Source organism: Sorex araneus, chromosome 8 (genome assembly GCF_027595985.1).
Source record: "Sorex araneus isolate mSorAra2 chromosome 8, mSorAra2.pri, whole genome shotgun sequence".
Taxonomy (NCBI): domain Eukaryota; kingdom Metazoa; phylum Chordata; class Mammalia; order Eulipotyphla; family Soricidae; genus Sorex; species Sorex araneus.
The window spans coordinates 29,366,322-29,386,190 of NC_073309.1; the positions used below are offsets into that span (position 1 = coordinate 29,366,322).

Below are 19,869 nucleotides of genomic sequence, written 5' to 3' on the forward strand. Positions count from 1 at the left end.
GGAATTTCTTCATCACCTGTAACACTCACCAAGATGAGGGCGGGTTTGGGGTTTGTTTTTTGTCCAGATCTGTGGAGGCCCAGCAGAGATTGATCACTTCTTGTGGAGTGTAACACAGGAAGTGTGTGCGGGTTGGAAACCCCAGTCCGTTGGGCTCCTGGGCTGGTGCTAGGATTTCAGTCTTCAGTTACTTGCCTCGTATGGAACGTTCTGGTGCACAGAGGAGCCTGCGCTTCATGTTGCAATTAGGGAAACTGAAGTTCAGAGCAGGGTGGTGCCTGCTCCCGTCACAGAATGAGTCAGGCCTGGGCTGGAGCCGCAGCCCCCACCCGCTTCTCCACCATCACCCACCCACTCATTCATGCACTCAAGGACCAAGGGGCCACGGGGTAGCAGGGCGGGCGGTGGGGGCTGACGGCTGACAGAAAGTCCCCTCTGTAGGTGGTGGTGCCTGAGGCCAGCGAATCAACCGCCCAGATGAGAAGCTACATCAGCAGAGACGAGAGCAGTGCACGAAAGGGAGAATGTCAAGCTGCCTGGATACCCCAGAGTCTGGCGGGGTGCGGGGGGGACGGGGAGCAGGGCTGCCCGCTGGAGTCGTCACGGGGCCGGAAGCTGCGGTGTCTGAGGAACAGAAAGCAGCTGACGGCCCTTGCGGTAAGCTTCCCTGGGAATGGAGCAATGGGAGGTCAGAAAGGCGGCAAGCAGGCGTCAGGGGCCTGACGCAAGCTAAGCTGTGAGCGGGGAAGCCACGGAAAAGCTGAGGAGGAGATGAGCTCAAGGATCCACCCGGACTCTGGGACAAGTCAGCCTTTCCTGTGACCTGAAAGGGGCCCCTCACAGACACCCGCTCCTGTGTGCCCCCCCCCACCCCGTACCCGACAGGCCTCGCCTGCCCTCCACCACGCAGAGCTGGGCCGTGAGAAAGCCCACCCCACCCAGCCCCAAGTAGCTCCTCGTCCCTCTTGGTGGAGCCCCACCCTTCCTGCGCAGGACAGCAGCTCCCCGCCTCTGCCCTACTGCCCAGCCCCATGTTGGGGGGGTTTCCAAAGGTCAGCTTCCAGAAAAGGAACTAGGAGCTTCAACATACCCCACCCCAGGGGTGCGGGGTAAGAGGTTCCTAGGGCTACAGTGAAGAGAGCTGGGGGGGCTGGAGAGTGGGTTAGCTGTTTGCCTTGCATGCAGCCAACCCAGGTCTACTCTCCGGCATCCCATATGGCATCCCATATGGTCCCAGAGTTTTTCCAGGAGTGATCCCTGAGCACAAATCTAGGAGTAAATCCTAAGCACTGCCAGTTGTGCACCCCCTACCCCACCCCCCCGCCAAAAAAAAAAAAAGAGCTGAGTCCGCCCTGGCCTCAGGAAATTCCCAGGTCCAGGCAGAGAAGCGGAGGAAAGGGGAAGTGCAGGTTTTGCAGGGGGCATTCCGGCTTCTCTGCAGCCAGCCGACATCCATGCCACCCTGCCCTGCGTGGGCAGTGCCAGGGCAGAGGAGCAAGACAGAGCCCCTGCACACCTGGACTGACACGCCTGTGGGTAAGAAGTGGGAACCCCTCCAACTGCAGCTCAACAGGCCGGAAGCCACTTCCATTCTCTTTTCCAAACTACGTGGCTCCTGTGAGTGGCCACGCAGGCGAGTGGGAACAAACAGAGGCCGCCTGGGGCCAGAGCGAGAGCAGGTAGCGTGCCAGCCGTGCACACAGCCTACTCTGGTTCCATCCCTGGCACCCCATATACGGTCGCCCGAGCCCCACCGGGAGTAATTCCTGAGTGGAGAGTCAGGAGTGTGGCCCCAAACACACACACACACACACACACACACACATACACACACTGCAGAGTTCTCCAGTCTCACCTCCATACTCCACACAAAACCTGTCTCTCTCAGTGCACAGTGTGGTGGCTCCCACTCGGGAAAGGCCAGCTCGGACAGCCTTCAGGAGGTGGGCGGCCAGGACGGGTCTCGCTGCTCACATGGCAGAGCCCACCAGCAGCCCCATGACGGCCTCGGACGTGGCTGCAGAAGCAACAGTGAAGAGCCCTAACCGGGCTGTGCCTGGTCCTGAGACAGGAGACCAGCGGTTAGAGAGACGCTGTGGAGGAGTCCACAACTTCCACGCATCCCAGCGTCCTCGTTAAGAAGCTGCAAAGGCCAACCTCGGGGTGCGGAGGAATACTGAGAGGCACCTGTGTCCAACGAGACCCTCAAGAACACCCGCAGACCACTAGGAAAACAACCCGGCTGAGAAGCAAGCAACGAGCTTGAGCAGACTCGTCACCACAGTGGGTGTGAGCAGAGCCGCTGGGCCGTCACGGGCTAGGGTGGGAGTTGGAATTCAGCCGCACGGAGCCACTGCACACCTGGACAGGCTACACCGAACAAATGCGGCCAGATCCCATGCAGGGTGAGGCGCACTGCAAGCGGGAATGCGGGTGCAGGCCTCTCTGGATATGCACTTGGCATAATCCAGTAGACTTGGAGCCATTGTTGGTCTAAGAACCCCACGTCACAAGCACCTCAGATAAGTGACTACATCTGGGCCAGCAGGTGGGTTGATCCCTGCCGTACTGATTCGGATGGCCCAAGCCAAAAACCACCCCGATGTGCACCAGCAGACCAAACAAAAGCATGCTCATGGTGGATTCGACAACTATGGCAACGCAAGCATTAAACATCTGTAAAACGTCCAGCTACATGGGGGCCCAAGACATAGGACAGCAAGTAAGGTACTTGCCTTATCCACGGCCAACCCCATTTTGGTCCCTGGCACCTCATCTGCTCCCCTCAGCACCACTGAGAGTGATCCCTGAGCACAGGGCCAGGAGTAAGCCCTGGGCACACAGCTGCGTGCAGCCCCCCAAGCAAAAAACGAGACTCCAGCTCCACACTCAAGATGAATTTTGTAACTGCAGAAGGCAAGAAGAAATCCTGTAGACCCATGGGATCAAACTCAGGGCCTTGTGCCTGCAGAGTAGGTGTTTTACCAACCGAGCTATCGTGGTGCTGTTCAATTTGGATAAAATTCAAAACTGAGTAGAAGGATTCTTGTCCGGAGGCATCGATTCCCAGGCATGGAGTCTGCAGGAAGCAGGGCCAGATCCTCCTCATCACAGTTTGAGTGAAGACTAGCTCTAGCAGAGCTGGGGAGACGCGGGCTGGCCCCGAGGGGAGAGAGGTTTTGTGTTTGGTAGTTTGGTTTTGTGTTTGGTAGAGAGGTTTTGTGGCCCAGCCTGTGTCCCCAAAGCACACGGGTTCATGACCGGAGGTTCCCTTCCCACGAGTGCTTGCACAGAGGACGGACGATGTCTCACCCCTCCCGGCAGACCCCAACTCTGTGCTCCAAGCCTCAGTTTCCCCCTCTGTTCTGGAGGCCTGGCAGCTGCCCTCACACCAGACCCTTTGTGTGAGATTCCTTAATCTTCGTGTGAACAGTAAGAAATGTCGGGAGCGAAACGTTGGGAGCTACTGTCCAGATGCGGATACTATCCGGAGCTCTGGGGGCGAGGTGTCCCCCGCCTGCCCCCAGGCCGCCTTCCTCTGTCAGGGCAGCCAGGCTGGGTGTCAGTGGGGCTCCCAGGGCCGCCCCTGGGCGGGGCACCCTCCAGCAGGCCTCACAGCTTACTTCCTGTTTTCAAACAGGAACCTTTAGTGGAGCAGCCGCCACTCAACTGCTGGCAGGCAGCTACGCCGGGCACGGAGAGCGAGCGGGAGAGGGACATGTAACACTTCCTGGGACCCCGGACACGCCGGCCAGAGGCCTCAGGTCAGTGTCAGACCCCAAGTTCAGTTGGTCAGTGCAGCTGGCAGGGGCTCCTTCCCCATGACCCATCACTCCCTCAGTACCTGCTGGGGACGGGACAGGACAGGCGGGGTGCGGGTGGGGTTGAAGACACTGGGGCTTAGGGGTGTCTCCTTAGCAGACCAGGCACTAGCTCCCCACCCCTCGCCGCCTCTCTCCCTTGGGAAGGGCCAGGGGTTTCCACCCTCCTTCTTAGGGAGTCAGTTACCAAAGGCGGGTGCCGGGGGAACCCCCGGGGGGAGGGGGCGAGAGGGGGGATGGCTAGGTTGGCCTCGCTGATGCTGGGAACCAGAATATGTTCTACAGGACGAGTTCCGAGTATCAGGAGACTCTGAGCCTTGGCACGGGGGAGCCTCTCCACCCCCACGGATGCCCCCTACAGCCTCTCTGAGAAAACCTGGGGCCCTGCGGGTGCCCCTGTGAGCACGTCAGGGGACATGGCAGGGAGGTGAGGGGTGATGAGTGCGCACAGGAAGCACTGGACCAGGGTGGGGGGGGTGGGGGGCAGGGGTTTAGGAAGTTACTCTGTCCCCCAGGACCCCCCTGTGCACACACTTGCAGAATTCTGTTGCAAACCTAGACTCCTGGCTGCAGCAACGGGGAGGAAGCACCCCCAGAGGCAGCGGGACCCTCCCCAGGGACAGGGTTGCACTCCCCCACTTCACAGTGAGGAAACTGGGGCCCGGGGAGGAAGGAGAAGCCTCCCAGTGCTCCAGAGGCTGCCCTTCTCCCTCCTCGCCCCTTAGCGAGGGGCTCCAGGCCAAGCCCCTGAAGGCACAGAGGATGGGAGGGGTGTTGCAGGAGTCCTCAGTCCCGTACACACTCATCTCTCCTCTCGTATCTGGGGTGTCTGGCTGGCGCCCTCCATCCTAGGGGCTTGGCCCCGTTCACACCCAGCTCTCCCCTTCTATCTGGGGTGTCTGGCTGGCGCCCTCCATCCTAGGGGCTCTTGGGCTCTTGAGGCAGAGATTTCCCCCAGCCTCTGACCTGGCACCAGCTGCCTAGCAGAGCTGGAGACCCGGGTGGAGGTCAGTGCCCCTTGCCAGCCCCCAGTCCACCTATGGAGACACGGTCGTGCCTCCAGCCTCTGGGCCACACACTCGCTCACCTGTGGGTCCCTCCTGGACCACAGAGAGCCCAGCCCTGGGCACCTACACCTCTGCCATCAGCAGGACAGATGGGAAGCTGAGGCCAGGGATAGACGGGACGGACTCTAGGCTGGCCGGGATGAAGGCTGAGTCCTTCAGGGGAACGAGACCGAGAGGACAGTGGGCCTGGCAGCCAGCTCACGTGTGTGTGTGTGGCCCCTCGGCCAGCCATACCCTGGTTCTGGGCTCGTTTCTCACCAGATAAGGTGACACTGGGTGGAGGAGAGGGTCCCTGTGGACCCCCGGAGATGCCCAGGGGAGGACTCTAACTTCCTGTGCCTGTTGATCCGGGTCCAGGAGCCCAGAGCTCAGAGTGGGCTGGGCTCTGGCATAGCCAGCGACTGAGCCTGGGCTGGGGGCACAGCAGCAAAGGGTGGGTTTCGGCTCCCGGCCGGGGTCCAGGTGCAGCTCAGCGCTGAGCCCACCCGCTCCTCCGGCAGCTCCTGCTCAGGCGGCCAGTCACCTCTCCGACAGCCTTAGAAGTTCTGTGTGTCGGCAGTTAACTGGATATGTCCAGATGCTACCAGATCCATCCTGGTGCTACTCGATCCACCCAGGCTCAGGGGTGTTTTATTGTTCTCTTGTTTGTTTGGGGGACACACCTGGCATTACTCAGGATTCACTCCTGGCTCTGCACTCAGGGATCCTTCTCAGTGGGACTCGAGGGACCAGGGGGATGGAACCCCAGTCAGCCCCGTGCAAGCGAAGTGCCCTACTCACTGAGCTATCTCTCCAGCCCCCAGGATCAGGTTTTAATCCGCCCAAACATGCTCTTTTCTAATTGGTCACGGACTTTTAAAGGTTCTGTTTCAACAACTTACTCTAAAGCCAATTATTTCTGCAACATTACTCAAAGGCCCCATTACGGGCCGGATGCCAACCACAGATGGGTACCGAGTGCTGACCCTGAGCCTGGCATAATCCCGCACAGCCTCCTGGGGTGGGCTCTAGTACGCCCATTTGTTTGTCTGTTTCCGAGCCATACCCGGCAGTGCTCAGGGGCTATATTCCTGGCTCTGTGCCCACAAGTGACTGAACCCTGGTGTGCCCAGGGGATCATACGCAACGTGGGAGATTCTAACTGGGGTTGCAGTGGCCCAGCCAGTGTCTCTCCGCCTGCACTCTCCAGCCCCAGGGGACGGGGACATGTAGAAGTTGTGTGACCTGCCAGGCGCTAAGTCATCTCTTTATCTTCTCTGGACCACAGACAGTGCAGAGACTAGTGCCGGCCTCCCCCTGGGCCCTGGCCATGCTGGGCCCTCCCGCCACCCCCCAGCTCTTGCTGCAGGTGACTCTAACTTCCAGTCAGATGCAGGGGGGAGCAGGCTACTGAGCATAGAGTGCACAGCCTGGCGGTGTCTTGGTGCAGCTCAGAGCATACCTTGAACTAAACTCAGTTTTCTCACCTATTCTGTGGGTTATCACTGCTGTGGTGGCTATGAAGCAGCTGGTATGCATATGGCAGGTACCTGTCATCAGAACAGCTGGCCCTCAGGAGGCGGGCAGCTGTGCACACTGAGATCTCACAGGTGATGGAAGACTGGGACATTCTCAGAACAAGCCAGCTCCTTTTTTTTTTTTTTAATTGAATCACCATGAGATGCAGTTACAAAACTTTCATGTTTGAGTTTCAGTCGTACAATGATTGAACACCCACCCCTCCACCAGCGCATATTTTTCCACCACTCCAGAATACCTCCCCTTTCCAACCTTCCCCCTGCCTCCATGGCAGAAAATTTTCACCATTCTCTCTCTCTACTTTTGGGCATTATGGTTTGCATTATAGATACTGAGAGGCTATCATGTTTGGTCCTTTATCTACTTTCAGCACACATCTCCCATCCCAAATGATTCCTCCTTCCGTCATTGACTTAGTGATCCCTTCTCTATTCCATCTGTCTTTCCCTCCCGCTCATGAGACCGGCTTCCAACTGTGGAGCAGTATACCTGGCCCTTGTGTCTACTGACCTTGGATGTCAGTCTCATATTATGTTATTTTATATTCCACAAATGAGTAGAGTCCTTCTATGTCTGTCCCTCTCTTTCTGACTCATTTCACTTAGCATGATACTCTCCATGATTATCCACTTATAAGCAAATTTCATGACTTCATCTTTCCTAACAGCCTCATAGTATTCCATTGTGCAGATGTACCAAAGTTTCTTTAACCAGTCGTCTGTTCTCAAGCACTCAAGTTGTTTCCAGATTCTGGCTATTGTGAAGTGATGTAATGAACATACAGGTGCAGATGTCATTTCTACTGTGCCTTTTTGCACCCTCGAGATATACTCCCAATCCCATAAATGGTATTGCAGAGTCGTATGGAAGCTCACTTTCTAGTTTTTGAAGGACTGTCCATATTGTTTTCCCAAAAGGGCCAGCTCCTTTCGCCAAATTAACAACTAAGGGGCCAGAGCAATAAGAGGGTCGGACACTTGCCAACCCAGGTTCAACCCCCCACACCTCATACCGTCCCACAAGTCCTCCAGGAGTGATCCCTGAGGCCAGAGCCAGGAGTAAACCCGTGGCCCCAAACTCTCCCTGCTCTTCCCAGAATAAGGAATAGCTAAAGCCATTACATTTGCTTCAAGGGACCTTGCTCCAAATTCAGCAGAGCTGAATAAAAATGAGAACTAACTGGCACCAGGAGAGAAAGATGTGCTGAGTCTTGGGGGGACCAGTCCAGCAAAGGGGCAGACTGGGGCGCAGCTGCTCTCAGCTGGGCATTCAGTAACGAGGCAATAGAGACCTCCGCAGTGGGAACTGTGACACAAATCCCAGGCATCCGGACCCGCCGGGCACCCCAAACTGATAGGGCAATCGCTGTTTTCTCTCGTCCCCTTGCAGCCTTCAAGGATGGCAAGTTACGAACACCCCGGAAGCCCTGAATGGAGGGGACCCCAGGCCCAGCGCACAGCAGGCACCAGGCAGGAAATCTCAGCCGCTGGATCAGACGATGACCTTCCAGGGCCTGAGGACTCAGGTGGGCTGGGCGCCGAGGGGTGGACAGCAGGGAGAAGTCTGAAGACGTCTGATATACAGTATGGGATGTTCCACGGCCGCAGCAGTGGGGCTGGGGCTCTCTTAACTCAGACGATGCCCAGTGGACACCCAAAGCAAGGTTTTGGTGTCAGTCATAGATCTGGGCGATAATCCAGAGGCAAAGGAAAGTAGGGGATGGGAAATCAAGGAAAGGAGGGGCAGGAAGCCCTTCCAGGAAATCTGGGGCATGGACGGGCAGATGACTGAGCAGACGATGGGGGTCAGCCTCTGCAGAGACTTTTGGGGGGCTGTAAGGACCATCTCTCAGGGTGCTTCTCCCATCCGTGAGGCAGGAGGCCTGGCTGTGGTCCACCTGTCCCTTGCCTCAGTGGTTGATGAACTGCTATGGCTGGAAAGAAATCTCTAGGTAAAGGAAAGGTACTTCTGGGAGGGAGTCAGTGGGTTCTTCTGGAACAGTGGGGGCCCGGCCCTTCACCACAGCCATTGCCTGGAGCAGGTCTCAGCTCTATTCCTTGTGTAATGGCTCATGATCCTTCCATCTCTCCTGGCCCTGCGGGGAGAGACCCAGGAGGAAGCAAACAATGAAACAGGGCCTCAAGCGTGGGTGGGAAATGGACCTTTGAGAAATATAGGGGATGTGACAAGAGTTACAGGGACAAAGTGGGCAGCTCTCACTCCAACAGCAAGGGGACAATTAAGGTGATGTGTGGGCAGAAGGACTCACTGGGAAAGGGCTCCTGGGGCCCAGGGCTCACGAAACACTGAGATCTGAGGAGGGATAAAAAAGAGGCCAGCATTTAGGGCAGAAGATAAAGCCTGTGCAAAAAATAAGCATGGAGGGGCTGGGGAGAAAGCCGGCCTGGGACTGATCCCCAGCACCGTGTGTCCCCTGAGTACCACCACAAAACAACCCCTAAATATATAATTAAGGGGAGCCCCTGAGCCATGCCAGGTGAGTCCCCCAATTAAAGCAGGGGTGGGCAAGATAGCACAGGGGTAAGGTGTTTTTTTTTTTCTTTTTGGGTCACACCCAGCATTGCACAGGGGTTACTCCTGGCTCTGCACTCAGGAATCACTCCTGGCGGTGCTCAGGGGACCATATGGGATGCTGGGAATTGAACGCGGGTCGGCCATGTGCAAGGCAAACGCCCTACCCGCTGTGCTATCGCTCCAGCCCCTACAGGGGTAAGGTGCATGCCTGATATGTGACTCACCCCAGTTTGCTCCCCAGCACCCCCTATGGTTCCCCAAGGACCATCAGGAGTAATCCCTGAGCCAGGAGGGAGCCTCGAGCACGGCTGGGGAAAGAAGGGAGAGAAAGGAAAAAGTAGAGAACAGGGAAATGAGACAAGCAAGTTTGGAGGGGCCGCCAGACTCAGCCTAGGAGCTGGTACCGTCCTGGTGCCTTAGTCCAGGCATGGATGGATGGAGACCCTGGGAGGGTGCCTGGGACCCCCCTTGCCCCCCCCCCCCCCCGACACACACACACATCACAGCTGCAGGGAACTAGAGACAAGCACGTATTTCCGGGAGTATGCCAGGGCCAACTCTGCAGGCTGGGAGTGACCTGTCTCCGGGCCCCACCAAGACCAGGGGCAGGCCACGGGCTGTGCCAGGCTGTGGTGGTGTGATTCAGCCAGGCTGGGCCAGGCCGGATTTGGATGCTCCATCCCAGGTAGACCCAGCCCCGAGCCCTGGTCTGAAGGTAGACCCAGGTAGACCCAGCCCGCAGAGCGAGCCCTGGTCTGAAGGTGCTGTCCTTGCAGGCGCCCCCGGCAGCCCCAGCTCCCACTCCAGTATGACCACTCGGGAGCTGCAGGAATACTGGCAGAGGGAGAAGGGCAGCCACAGGCACGTCAAGCTGCTCTTCGAGATCGCTTCAGCCCGCATCGAGGAGAGGAAAGTCTCCAAGTTTGTGGTAAGTCGATGCAGTCTCTCCTGGCCACTCCTAGGGAGCCCCACTGACCAGTGTCCCTCCCGCTAACTCGGGCTAGCCAGCTGCGCCTCTCACCATTTCCGCCCAATCTGCTTCTGGGATATTTTATTTTATTCTATTTTATTTTCCTTTTGGTCACACCTGGCAATGCACAGGGGTCACTCCTGGCTCTGCACTAAGGAATTACTCCTGGCGGTGCTCAGGGACCATATGGGATGCTGGGAATCGAACCCGGGTCGGCTGCGTGCAAGGCAAACACCCTACCTGCTGTGCTATTGCTCCAGCCCCAGTTTTTTTTTTTGCTTTTTGGGTCACACCTGGCAATGCACAGGGGTTACTCCTGGCTCTGCACTCAGGAATCACCCCTGGCGGTGCTCAGGGGACCATATGGGATGCTGGGAATCGAACCCGGGTCAGCTGCGTGCAAGGCAAATGCCCTACCTGCTGTGCTATTGCTCCAGCCCCTGGGATATTTTATCTTTATGTTATTCTCTACCCAGTTCCTTTTTTTCCTTCAATGGCGTTTATGTTTTATTGATTGATTTTGGTTTGGGGTAAACCCTACCTGCTCAGGGTTTACTCATGACTCTGCTCAGGGACCACGCCTGACGAGGCTCATTGGACCGGAGGGAGAGCAGGGCTGGCTGCAGCAAGGCAGGCAAGCATCCTACCCTCTAGTACTATCTCTCCAGTCCCCGAATCACTTTTAAAACAACACTAGAAACATTTGGGGTCAGGCATTTGACTCCGTTGTAGAGCCCATGCCACAAATGCATAAGGCTCTGGGTTCAACTCCCAGCATCACTGTCTCACTGTCTCACTGTCATCCCATTGCTCGTCGATTTTCTTGAGTGGGCACCAGTAACGTTTCCATTGTGAGACTTGTCAACTCCCAGCATTAAAAAAAAAAAAGCAAGAACACATCCCAACACTGAATCCATACATTGCTTTGAAAGGAAAACACCTTAAATGGAAAGCCAGCATGAGCTGACATAGATCAGAGCAAAGACAAGGCTCTGAATCCTGTAACTAAATTCTAGCTGGCTGCATGTGCCGGGAGCCCAGGCCTCTGTTACAAGGGACTCAGAACCTTTCTCCTGAGGGGAGGAGCCCTGCGAAGCAGCTGTCCATAAAACAGCACTGGGCTCCTCGCACCCCTGCTACTGGCCTGGAATCCTAGTGACCGCTGGGCCGCTTGCTGTGTGTTAGGTGAGGGTTCGGGGCTGGGCATTCTCACTATCCTCAAGAGAAAACTGCAGCTCAGAGAGGTCAGAAGCCCACACAGCATGGGCCAGAGCAATAGTTCAGAGGGTAAAAAGACTGACCAGGTTTTCATCCCCAGAGCAACTCTAGGAGTCAACCCCGAGCACAGAGCCAGGAGCAGTAAGCCCTGAGCACCGCTGCATGTGGCTCGAAAACCACAACAGAAAATAAGACCACGCAGCTACACGGGGGCGGGGTGGAAATGATACCCAGGCCATGTGTGTCTTTAACCTGGAGTCTCTTGAAAGAGAACTGGAAAGGAATCCTTGGCTTGCTTCACAGCCTTGCTGCCAGGATGCCCCTAAAAACACACTTGGGAAAAAAACAGTAGTCTATATTGAGCTTCCTACTTGGGGGCCCAGGGGTGGGCTTTCAGGACGGGAGGCCAAGGAGGACCGAAGGGTCTATCTGGCACACCCATGCCCTTTCTCCTAGACACCCTCAATGGCAATGCTCCTTCTCTCAGGCCGTGCTCCTTACTCTCAGACTCTGCTCCTAACTCTCAGACCTTGCTCCTTACTCTCAGACCGTGCTCCTTACTCTCAGACCGTGCTCCTTACTCTCAGACCGTGCTCCTTACTCTCAGACTGTGCTTCTTACTCTCAGACCGTGCTCCTTACTCTCAGGCCGTGCTCCTTACTCTCACACTCTGCTCCTTACTCTCAGGCCATGCTCCTTACTCTCAGACTCTGCTCCTTACTCTCAGACCGTGCTCCTTACTCTCAGACTCTGCTCCTTAATCTCAGACCGTGCTCCTTACTCTCAGACTCTGCTCCTTACTCTCAGACTCTGCTCCTTACTCTCAGACTCTGCTCCTTACTCTCAGACCGTGCTCCTTACTCTCAGGCCGTGCTCCTTATTCCCAGCCTGTGCTCCTTATTCCCAGCCTGTGCTCCTTATTCCCAGCCTGTGTTCCTTATTCCCAGGTCGTGCTCCTTATTCCTAGACCGTGCTCCTTACTCTCAGGCTGTGCTCTGAATTCTCTTATTGGCACATTCTGCCTTCACAGCTCAGCAGTGACCAAAGGCAATTTAAAGCAGAATTTCAGAAAGGCAGAATCTATTTTCAGGGAATGGTTTGGATTACGGTCATTATTTTCAACAGCTGGGCTCCCTGTGTCCGATAAAGTCCTGTGTTGAGGTGTCACTCAAGTCTCTCTCTGTGTCTCTCTGTCTCTGTCTCCCTCTCTCTGTGTCTGTTTCCCTCTGTCTCTGTCTCTGTCTCTCTCTCTGTCCTTCCCCCTCTTCCTCCCCCTTCCATCCCCCTCTGCTGTGCAGATGTACCAGATCGTCATCATCCAGACGGGGAGTTTTGACAGCCACAAAGCCGTGCTGGATCGGCGCTACTCAGACTTCGAGCGGCTGCAGAAAAGCCTGCTCAAGGCCTTCCGGGAGGAGATCGAGGACGTGGCCTTCCCCAAGAAGCACCTGCTGGGCAACTTCAGCGAGGAGATGGTGCGCGAGCGCAAGCTGGCCTTCAAGGAGTACCTGCGCGTGCTCTACGGCATCCGCTGCGTGCGCCGCTCGCGCGAGTTCATCGACTTCCTCACGCGGCCCGAGCTGCGCGAGGCCTTCGGCTGCCTGCGGGCCGGCCAGTACCCGCGCGCGCTGGACGTCCTGGTGCGCGTGCTGCCGCTGCAGGAGAAGCTGACCCCGCACTGCCCGGCGCTGCGCGTGCCCGCGCTCTGCGCCCTGCTGCTGTGCCACCGCGACCTGGAGCGGCCCCTCGAGGCCTTCGCCGCGGGCGAGCGCGCCCTGCGCTGCCTGCACGCCCGCGAGGGCCACCGCTACTACGCGCCGCTGCTCGACGCCATGGTCAGCCTGGCCTACGCGCTGGGCAAGGACTTCGCGTCCCTGAAGGCCAGGCTGGACGAGAGCCAGCTCCGGAGGCCCACCTCGCGGGTCTTCTCCCTGAAGGAGCTCACTGTCCGCGAGTACCTGTCCTAGGCGGTGGCCCTGCCCGTCCACCCCCGGTCCCCACCCTAGAACTCCGTCTTCCTGGCATAGGGGCCTGGGATTAGGGTGGGGGGGCACTGCTAGGCATGGCAGCCCCCAGACAAGGCTCACCCCCACGTCCTCCACTGACTGTGCTGTCGGCTCCCGTCCACCCGCGTGGCCAGCTCTCTGCCTCTCAGCACCTAGCCACCCGGACTCAGGCCAGCCTGCTCCCCACCGGCCCTTGGGGTGGGGTGGGGGTCATTTTCAGAGTAAACCCCAGCCTGTCCTAGGGGGCATTAGTCATGTGGGTCGTTCCCAGCGCTCTCTGGGGGCTCGGGTGCCCTGGCCGCAGCGGGAGGGTGACTAGGGACTTAAACTGTGAAGAGCCTCCCTGAGCCCTGGGCCTCTACCCCTGCGGGGAGGAGGGGAGAAGGTTCAGCGGAGGCCCCCTTGGTCCCCCATGGGAGGGACAGTGTTCTTGGAACCTCCCCAATGCATCAGAGACGCCCCAACTGGGAGGGAACGGGTACCAGGGTTCCCGAGTGAAGGGGCGATGGGGACCGGGTTCAGCAGAGTCCAAAGCTGCCGGTACAGGTGGGTTCAAGCCCAAATACGTTGGAGACCAGAAGTCCCTGAAGACTGAGGCTGGGGCTCAAATGAGACCGTCCCCTGGGAACCGCAGTGCAGGTGCTCGCTGGCGGGGGGAGGGGGAGTGTGGCTAGGCACAGCCGTCCCCATAGTGGTGGGCAGCCCAGAAGGCCCAGGGGCTCTCACTGCGGGGCCCCACTGGGCTCTGTCCTGGCACCGTGGCTCCAAACAGGGTTCGGGCCTCTCCCGAAGACCAGGGGGATGGGGCCCCGGACAGGGACCGCCTGGACTTGAGTCCTGGACTATATATGGGGCATGCAGGGGCTACGGATCAACGAGCCCCAAGACCGCGGTGAAGGAGAGCCGACTGTGCCCGTTCTTCCATCAACTGTGAGTGCTGCCAATGCTCGCAGGACCCCAGGCAGCACATGCCTCGCCTCAGGGAGTCCTGGGTTTGATCCCAGCCACTGCTCTGATCAATCTCCTGAGCACCGCTAGGAGCAACCCCCTGACACTGTGCCAGGAGGCACTGCAAGCACTGCTGGGTGTGGCCCCAACGCAGAAACTGAACTGGATGCCACCGAGTGCCGTGTGGACACAGCGAGGAGAGTGCAGTCCTGTCTGCCCGCCAGCCCTGGGCATCAAGTGATCATCACACCTTAGGAGGCGGTACCCGGGCTCCTGGCCTCCTGGTACTCTGACATCAGGAAGGCTCCCAGATTGAGGGGGTGCTGTGCTTCCACTGCTCTCTGGATTCACTGCCTGCCCCCTGCAAAGAGTGAGCATTCCCAGCCCCCAAAGACCCCAGAGTGGCCCCCGCCAGCCTTGGCTCCGGATTGTGCGTATTCTTTCCCGCCAGCCAGAGCGCTCTGTCCATGCAAGTTCTCATCTCAGCAAGCAATCCTGCGGGTGGCAGGCCTACGAGAGTGGGGGACACCCCGGCAGTGAACAGGACAGTTGGGGGACATGTTAGAATGGGAAACGGAAACGGGAACAAATGGCTTTTTCAGCCAGAAGGTCAGGGAAGGCTTCCTGGAGGAGGAAAGATTTCAGCAAGCCTGTGAGAGGACAAGGACAACGGCGGGGTCCCACGCACAGACATTCAGGTTCGTCAGACCGAGGAGGAACTTAGTTTCTACAGGTCCTGGAACAGACCAACTTGGCACCCACCGGAAGCAAAGGCACAGCCTTGTGTCTTCCACTTTCACTTTGTCACTTCTGCTTTGCCTTCTTTCTCCCCTCCTGGGGACAGGGGACAAGACGACTGCAGCCGGGATAGCCCCAGCGCCCCATCCCAGCAGCCTGGAGACCCCCTTGTGTGCTCTCTGTACGGCCTGTAGGAGACACCCTAGGTCCTGTTGTTGGGGGCCCTGCAGGAGGCTGCCCCCCTCCTCGGGGGCAGCGGCAGGAGTCGTCGATGTGAGCGGTGTGGTTTTCTGCTCTGCCTTGTGGCCATCCCCGTAGATCTCACTCCTAGAGCAGACGAAGAGTCACAGCGAACTTGAGTGGAAGGCAGGTATTTCCCCGCGCCCCTGCCCTCCCACGTGCAGAGCGCCCCCTACTGGCAACCATCCCTTTCCAAGTGGAGCACTTGTCGCAAGGAATTGCTGATTCTGCAGACAGTCACCCACCGTTATGCCTAACTCCCCACTGTCTCTAGTGGGCCTTACGGTTTACAAACCCCTGGGGGTGTAAATGATATGAACATGGACAAATGTCTCTTGCATTGATGTATCTCTCCTCTTACTGTATCGTATTCAGTGGGATAAAATGAAAGAAGCTTTAGAATGTGATTATATTTTCTTTATTCGCCATGGCTATTACCCTATAATGTATAATGTTCTTCCAGATTGCTTTTTGTAGTTTCTTTGCATTCAAATAGGTGCAATGGTCACTTCAATTATCTTGTATAATTTCCCCCAGGTTTCCTTCTTTAGCACAGCACCCCTGCAGCAAAAGCCTTTTGAATTTGTATACTTCTTTTTGCTTGTTTTTGGGATATCTCTGGTGTGGTCAGGGCTAACTCCTGGCTCTGAGTTACAGGAATCACTCCTGGATGGCTCGGGGTACAATATGGGGTTCCAGGAATCGAACCCAAGTTGACCACATGCGAGGCAAACACCCTGCCCGCTCTACTATTGCTCCAGCCCAGAAATTGTGCATTCTTAATGCAATTTCTAATAATCATATTTCTGAATAATAGATTCTCAATACTTTTTATAATACTTATTTGTTTTTTTCTTTTGAGCAACATCCAGAGGTGCTCAGGAGGTTACTTCTATCTCTGCATCCAGGGATCACTCCTGGGGTGCTTGGGGACCATATGGGGTGCCAGATTGAAGAATAAACCCAGGTTGGCCAGTGTGCAAGGCAAGCAGCCTACCTCTGTAATATCTTCCCTCTGTGAAAAGACTTACGAATCCACTTGGTATGAGGAATGCCCCAGAACTTCCCATAACACTATGTGTTAGCATTTCAAAACTACTTAGTACCCACGGTTTGATGTGCATTTACTAGTTCCTCATGACTCATAGATGGTTTGTATTATATGTAAGGCTTACAGAAACGGTCCCTTTTTATTTAGTCAGCATGAACTACAAAGTTACCCTTGACTGGGTTTCAGGCATATAATGTTTCAACACTGATACTTTCACCAGTGTCCACTTCCCTCTACGGAAGCCCTCCCACCCCCATTTGCCTCCCACCCCCAGTCTGCTTCTATTACGGGGGCTTTTTGGAAAAATAAGCTTTGCACTGCGGTTTACAGTCTGTTGCTGATGGGCTTTCCCTGTAGAAAAACACTTTCTTTTGCCCTCTCTTCCTGGCGTGCTTCCGGGACGCTCTCGAGCCACATTGCGGAAAGTCGCCAGCAGGTGTCGCTGTGGCCCTGTTGGCCCCCGAAGCTTGGCGGGCTGGACTGGACCGCAGGAAGTGGGAGGTGGATGGAACATTATTAGGGAAAAAGAAGAAGAAAGACTTTGAAAAGCGCCCAAAGGATGTGAAAGAGTGCTAGGAAGACGGCTTTTCCAGGACAGCGCTAGAGCTTCCCTAGCCCCTTCACCATCCCGGGCCTGACCTGTCTCTAGTGGACCTTACAGAATAAAGCTAACACCTGGGAGTGTCTCAGCGATCTTGTGTAATGTTCCCATGTTTCCTCCTTTATCACACGCACCACCTCCTGGCCCTTTTCTGTTCCTGCAGTGTTGTGTTCCGTGCATGGGACAGGGGAGCGGGGACACAGGGGACACGACTTTCATGAAACTCACAATTCCTAACCCCAAGAGAGCATGCAGACAGGGCTGGAGCACTGGGCCTCCACAAACAACCCCACGAGTCCGTGGGTTAAGTAGCTGGCTCCTGATTAAGCCATCTTCGATGAGCGGGCTGGGAGGTGGATAAGCCCTCCCCCCAAACAATTTTGGGGCAGGAACCGGGAGCAACCACTGCTTCTACCGCTGTCCTGTGACCCTGATCTTGTGAGGAACTGGACAGTGTGTGAGGGTCCATCTTACTTTAGTGGAGAAACCCACCCCTCCCCTGCCTCCGCCCTCTGTTCACCTTTAGCTTCCCCGACTGGTGCAGAGACAAAGGTAAAACCCCTGTGGAATAAGTGAAGAAGGGGGGAGTGTGTGTGTGTGTGTGTGTGTGTGTGTGTGTGTGTGTGTGTGTGTGTGTAAAGGGTGGGGCTTGGGGCGCTGACGGGTGCCTGAACTTTTCCATAGCCAAAAGGAGCTTCGGTTCTGGCGGACAGTTGCTCTGTGCTGGTTGTGAGATTCCTGCGTGCGGGGACCCCTGCCCCTTCCCTGTGGGTGTGGGCAAGAGCAGAGGTGGGTGTGACGCCAGGGTCTCAGTGTCACCTCTGTGATGTCCCCAATTCCCGCTTCCTGGCCCAGCCTGCCCACCCCTCGAGCGTTCTCCAGCAGCTCCCCGGAGCCCGGGGGGCTCGGCAGAGAGGCCAGGCCGCAGAGCTGGGCTCGAGGGTGCGCGACTTCTCCATCAAGTTCACTGGAGGAGCCACAGAGAGTATCGCGGGAGGGCACTTGCCTTGCCTGCGCCCCTCACACACCCCCGCTCACTGACTCCCCCCAGCTCAATCTCCCGGTCTGCCCAGGACCCCCTCCATCTCCCCCTGCTGCCCTGTTCCACCTGGCCCTGCCCCGAGCCCTCCTTCTCACTTCGGGGTCCCCAGCAGAGGGTGCACCTCCAGATGGGGTGCATGCCCTGATGTCCCCGCCCACAGCTGCTCCACCTGCCCCCAGGGCAAAGTGCGGACACCCCCTCGGGGCACACTGCCTGGTATGCCCCTTTCTGCTCTCTGCCTCTCCCCAGAACCACCTTGCCCCCGCCTAGCCCATGGCCCCAGGAGGTCTGCTCAGACTCTCCCTCCCTCTGAGGCCGGGTCCCCGCCCCAGGGTCCTGCCTGCTTCCTCCAGTAGAGCCCTCGTGGTACAGATGTGGGACTTGGGGTGACCTGAGCCCCAGGCTGGCTCCCGGGCGCCGCTGCTGCTCCCCCCCACCCCTTTTGTCTGGTTGGTTTGGGGTTGGGGGTCATTCCCAGCGATGGTCAGGGATGGGCTCCTCCCTCTGGACTCCTGGGGGAGCTCAGGGGACCATGTGCAATGCCGGGGACTCGAGCAAGGGTGGATGGGATGCCAGGATGGTCCCCCTCACCCTTTCTTCTGTAAGAATGTTTTTACGCATAACATTTAGTTATTGTTTGCAAGTGATTACTGGCAGTGCCTGCTGCTACTCCTGGCCCTGTGCTCTGGTGCTACTCTGGGCTCTGTGCTCCCTCCTAGTGGTGGGGAAGGAGCCTACTCAGCCCATGGGCCAGCTCCCTGGCCGCTGCCCGCCCCATCCCGAGGTGCTTTCATCCTGTTGCACCGCCCTCCTGCCTGGCACCCAGCAGAGAGGACACCCCTGTGGTTAAAACGGGGACCACCGCATGGCTGTCAAGACACCCTCCCACCCCCCGCCCCAAATCCTCTGAGAGGGGCCAGCAGTCACTTAAGCAGAGATGCAGCACGGGGACTGCCACGAGGTCCCCCTGAACCCCCATCCCTGAAGGTACCTCAGATCCCGGCAGCAGAGCCCTGAGCTGTCAATAGTCGGGCAGCAGGGGGCAGCCACAAGGACCCCGTTTTCCTCACCAGGAAGAGACTCCACAGGCTCACTTCAGCGAGCAGCGCCAGTGGCGGGGGGTGGGGGGTGGGGGGTGGGCTCGACTTAAGGACCCAATCTGTGGCAGAGTGGGGGTGCAGCCCACCCCGTGACTGCACCCTGGAGTGGGGGTCACTGCCCTTTCTGTCTATACGGGCCAGAGTGGGCCCTGGGCACCTCGCACTTGCTGACCTCCATTCCTCACATCCTGGGGGGCAGCGGCTTCTGGCTAGGATGGAGTGGGGTGTCCTTGCCATGGTGTTACCCTCTGAGGTCGCCCTTCTCTGACTCCGAGTCAGCCGTGGGTAGTGACGTCAGTCGCTATGCTCTGAGCGCTCTGAAGTGAGTCTCTATACCTAATGGGCCGGTGACAGAGTGGGACATCACAGAGAGGGGCATTCTCTGCCCTCAGCCCACAGCCCTGAGCCTGGGGGGAGCATCTGAGCTCCAGGCTCCCTGTCCAGTGCTCGCCTCCTGCTGACATTCAGCCATCAGCGTCTGTGACGCAGGACAAACCAAAGGCTGGGCTGCTGTTCCCCTCCCCCCGAGCCCTTCTGGGTTCCCCCACCCAATCTCAGGGTCCCTTGGTCCCTTTAGAAATCGCACCTGAGGTGAATCTTTCTTAATAGTAGTCTCACAGCCCAGTTCGGACACGGGAGCCGGGCTCGGCTTTGAAAAATCACCGACCGCCTTCCCTGCCTTGGCTCAGAGAATCTCGCGGCCTCGGTTTAAATATTCTTCCTCCTTTTGGTGTGATCAAAGCAGTTGCTTGTTCCCGAGAGATGACAAAAGATGTCAGAGAGACTAATGAGAGAACTCCTGCTCTCCCCCACGGGAGGGGCTCCCTACGGCGTCCCGGTGGGCGGGGTGGGGCTGGGGTGGGGTTGGGGGCATGGTGGGGGTGGGCGTCGCTGCGGCTGTGGGCTCCGGGCGGGGTCAGAGGGCATCACGGTCCTTCGGATCAATGATATGGTCTCCATCATGCGCCCCATATGCTCCGTCCCTTCTCCGGGACTCAATGCCCAACTGTACCT

At 57.5% G+C, this 19,869-nt stretch overlaps 1 protein-coding gene across 1 annotated transcript; it reads left to right on the forward strand.

Moving 5' to 3' along the window:
• Window positions 1-3,670: 3,670 nt before the first annotated feature.
• Window positions 3,671-13,116, forward strand: SNX20 (sorting nexin 20). The gene is made up of 4 exons (XM_055146340.1): window positions 3,671-3,764; window positions 7,796-7,931; window positions 9,718-9,869; window positions 12,428-13,116. The coding sequence occupies exons 2-4, from the start codon at window positions 7,805-7,807 to the stop codon at window positions 13,094-13,096; spliced, it is 948 nt and encodes a 315-aa protein (XP_055002315.1). The 5' UTR covers window positions 3,671-3,764; window positions 7,796-7,804; the 3' UTR covers window positions 13,097-13,116.
• Window positions 13,117-19,869: the final 6,753 nt, after the last annotated feature.

Coding starts and splice junctions, on each gene's coding strand:
- SNX20 (XM_055146340.1), top strand. CDS start 7,805: ATGGCAAGTTACGAACACCCCGGAAGCCCTGAATGGAGGGGACCCCAG. Junction 7,932..9,717: donor TCCAGGGCCTGAGGACTCAG/GTGGGCTGGGCG, acceptor CTGTCCTTGCAG/GCGCCCCCGGCAGCCCCAGC. Junction 9,870..12,427: donor GGAAAGTCTCCAAGTTTGTG/GTAAGTCGATGC, acceptor TCTGCTGTGCAG/ATGTACCAGATCGTCATCAT.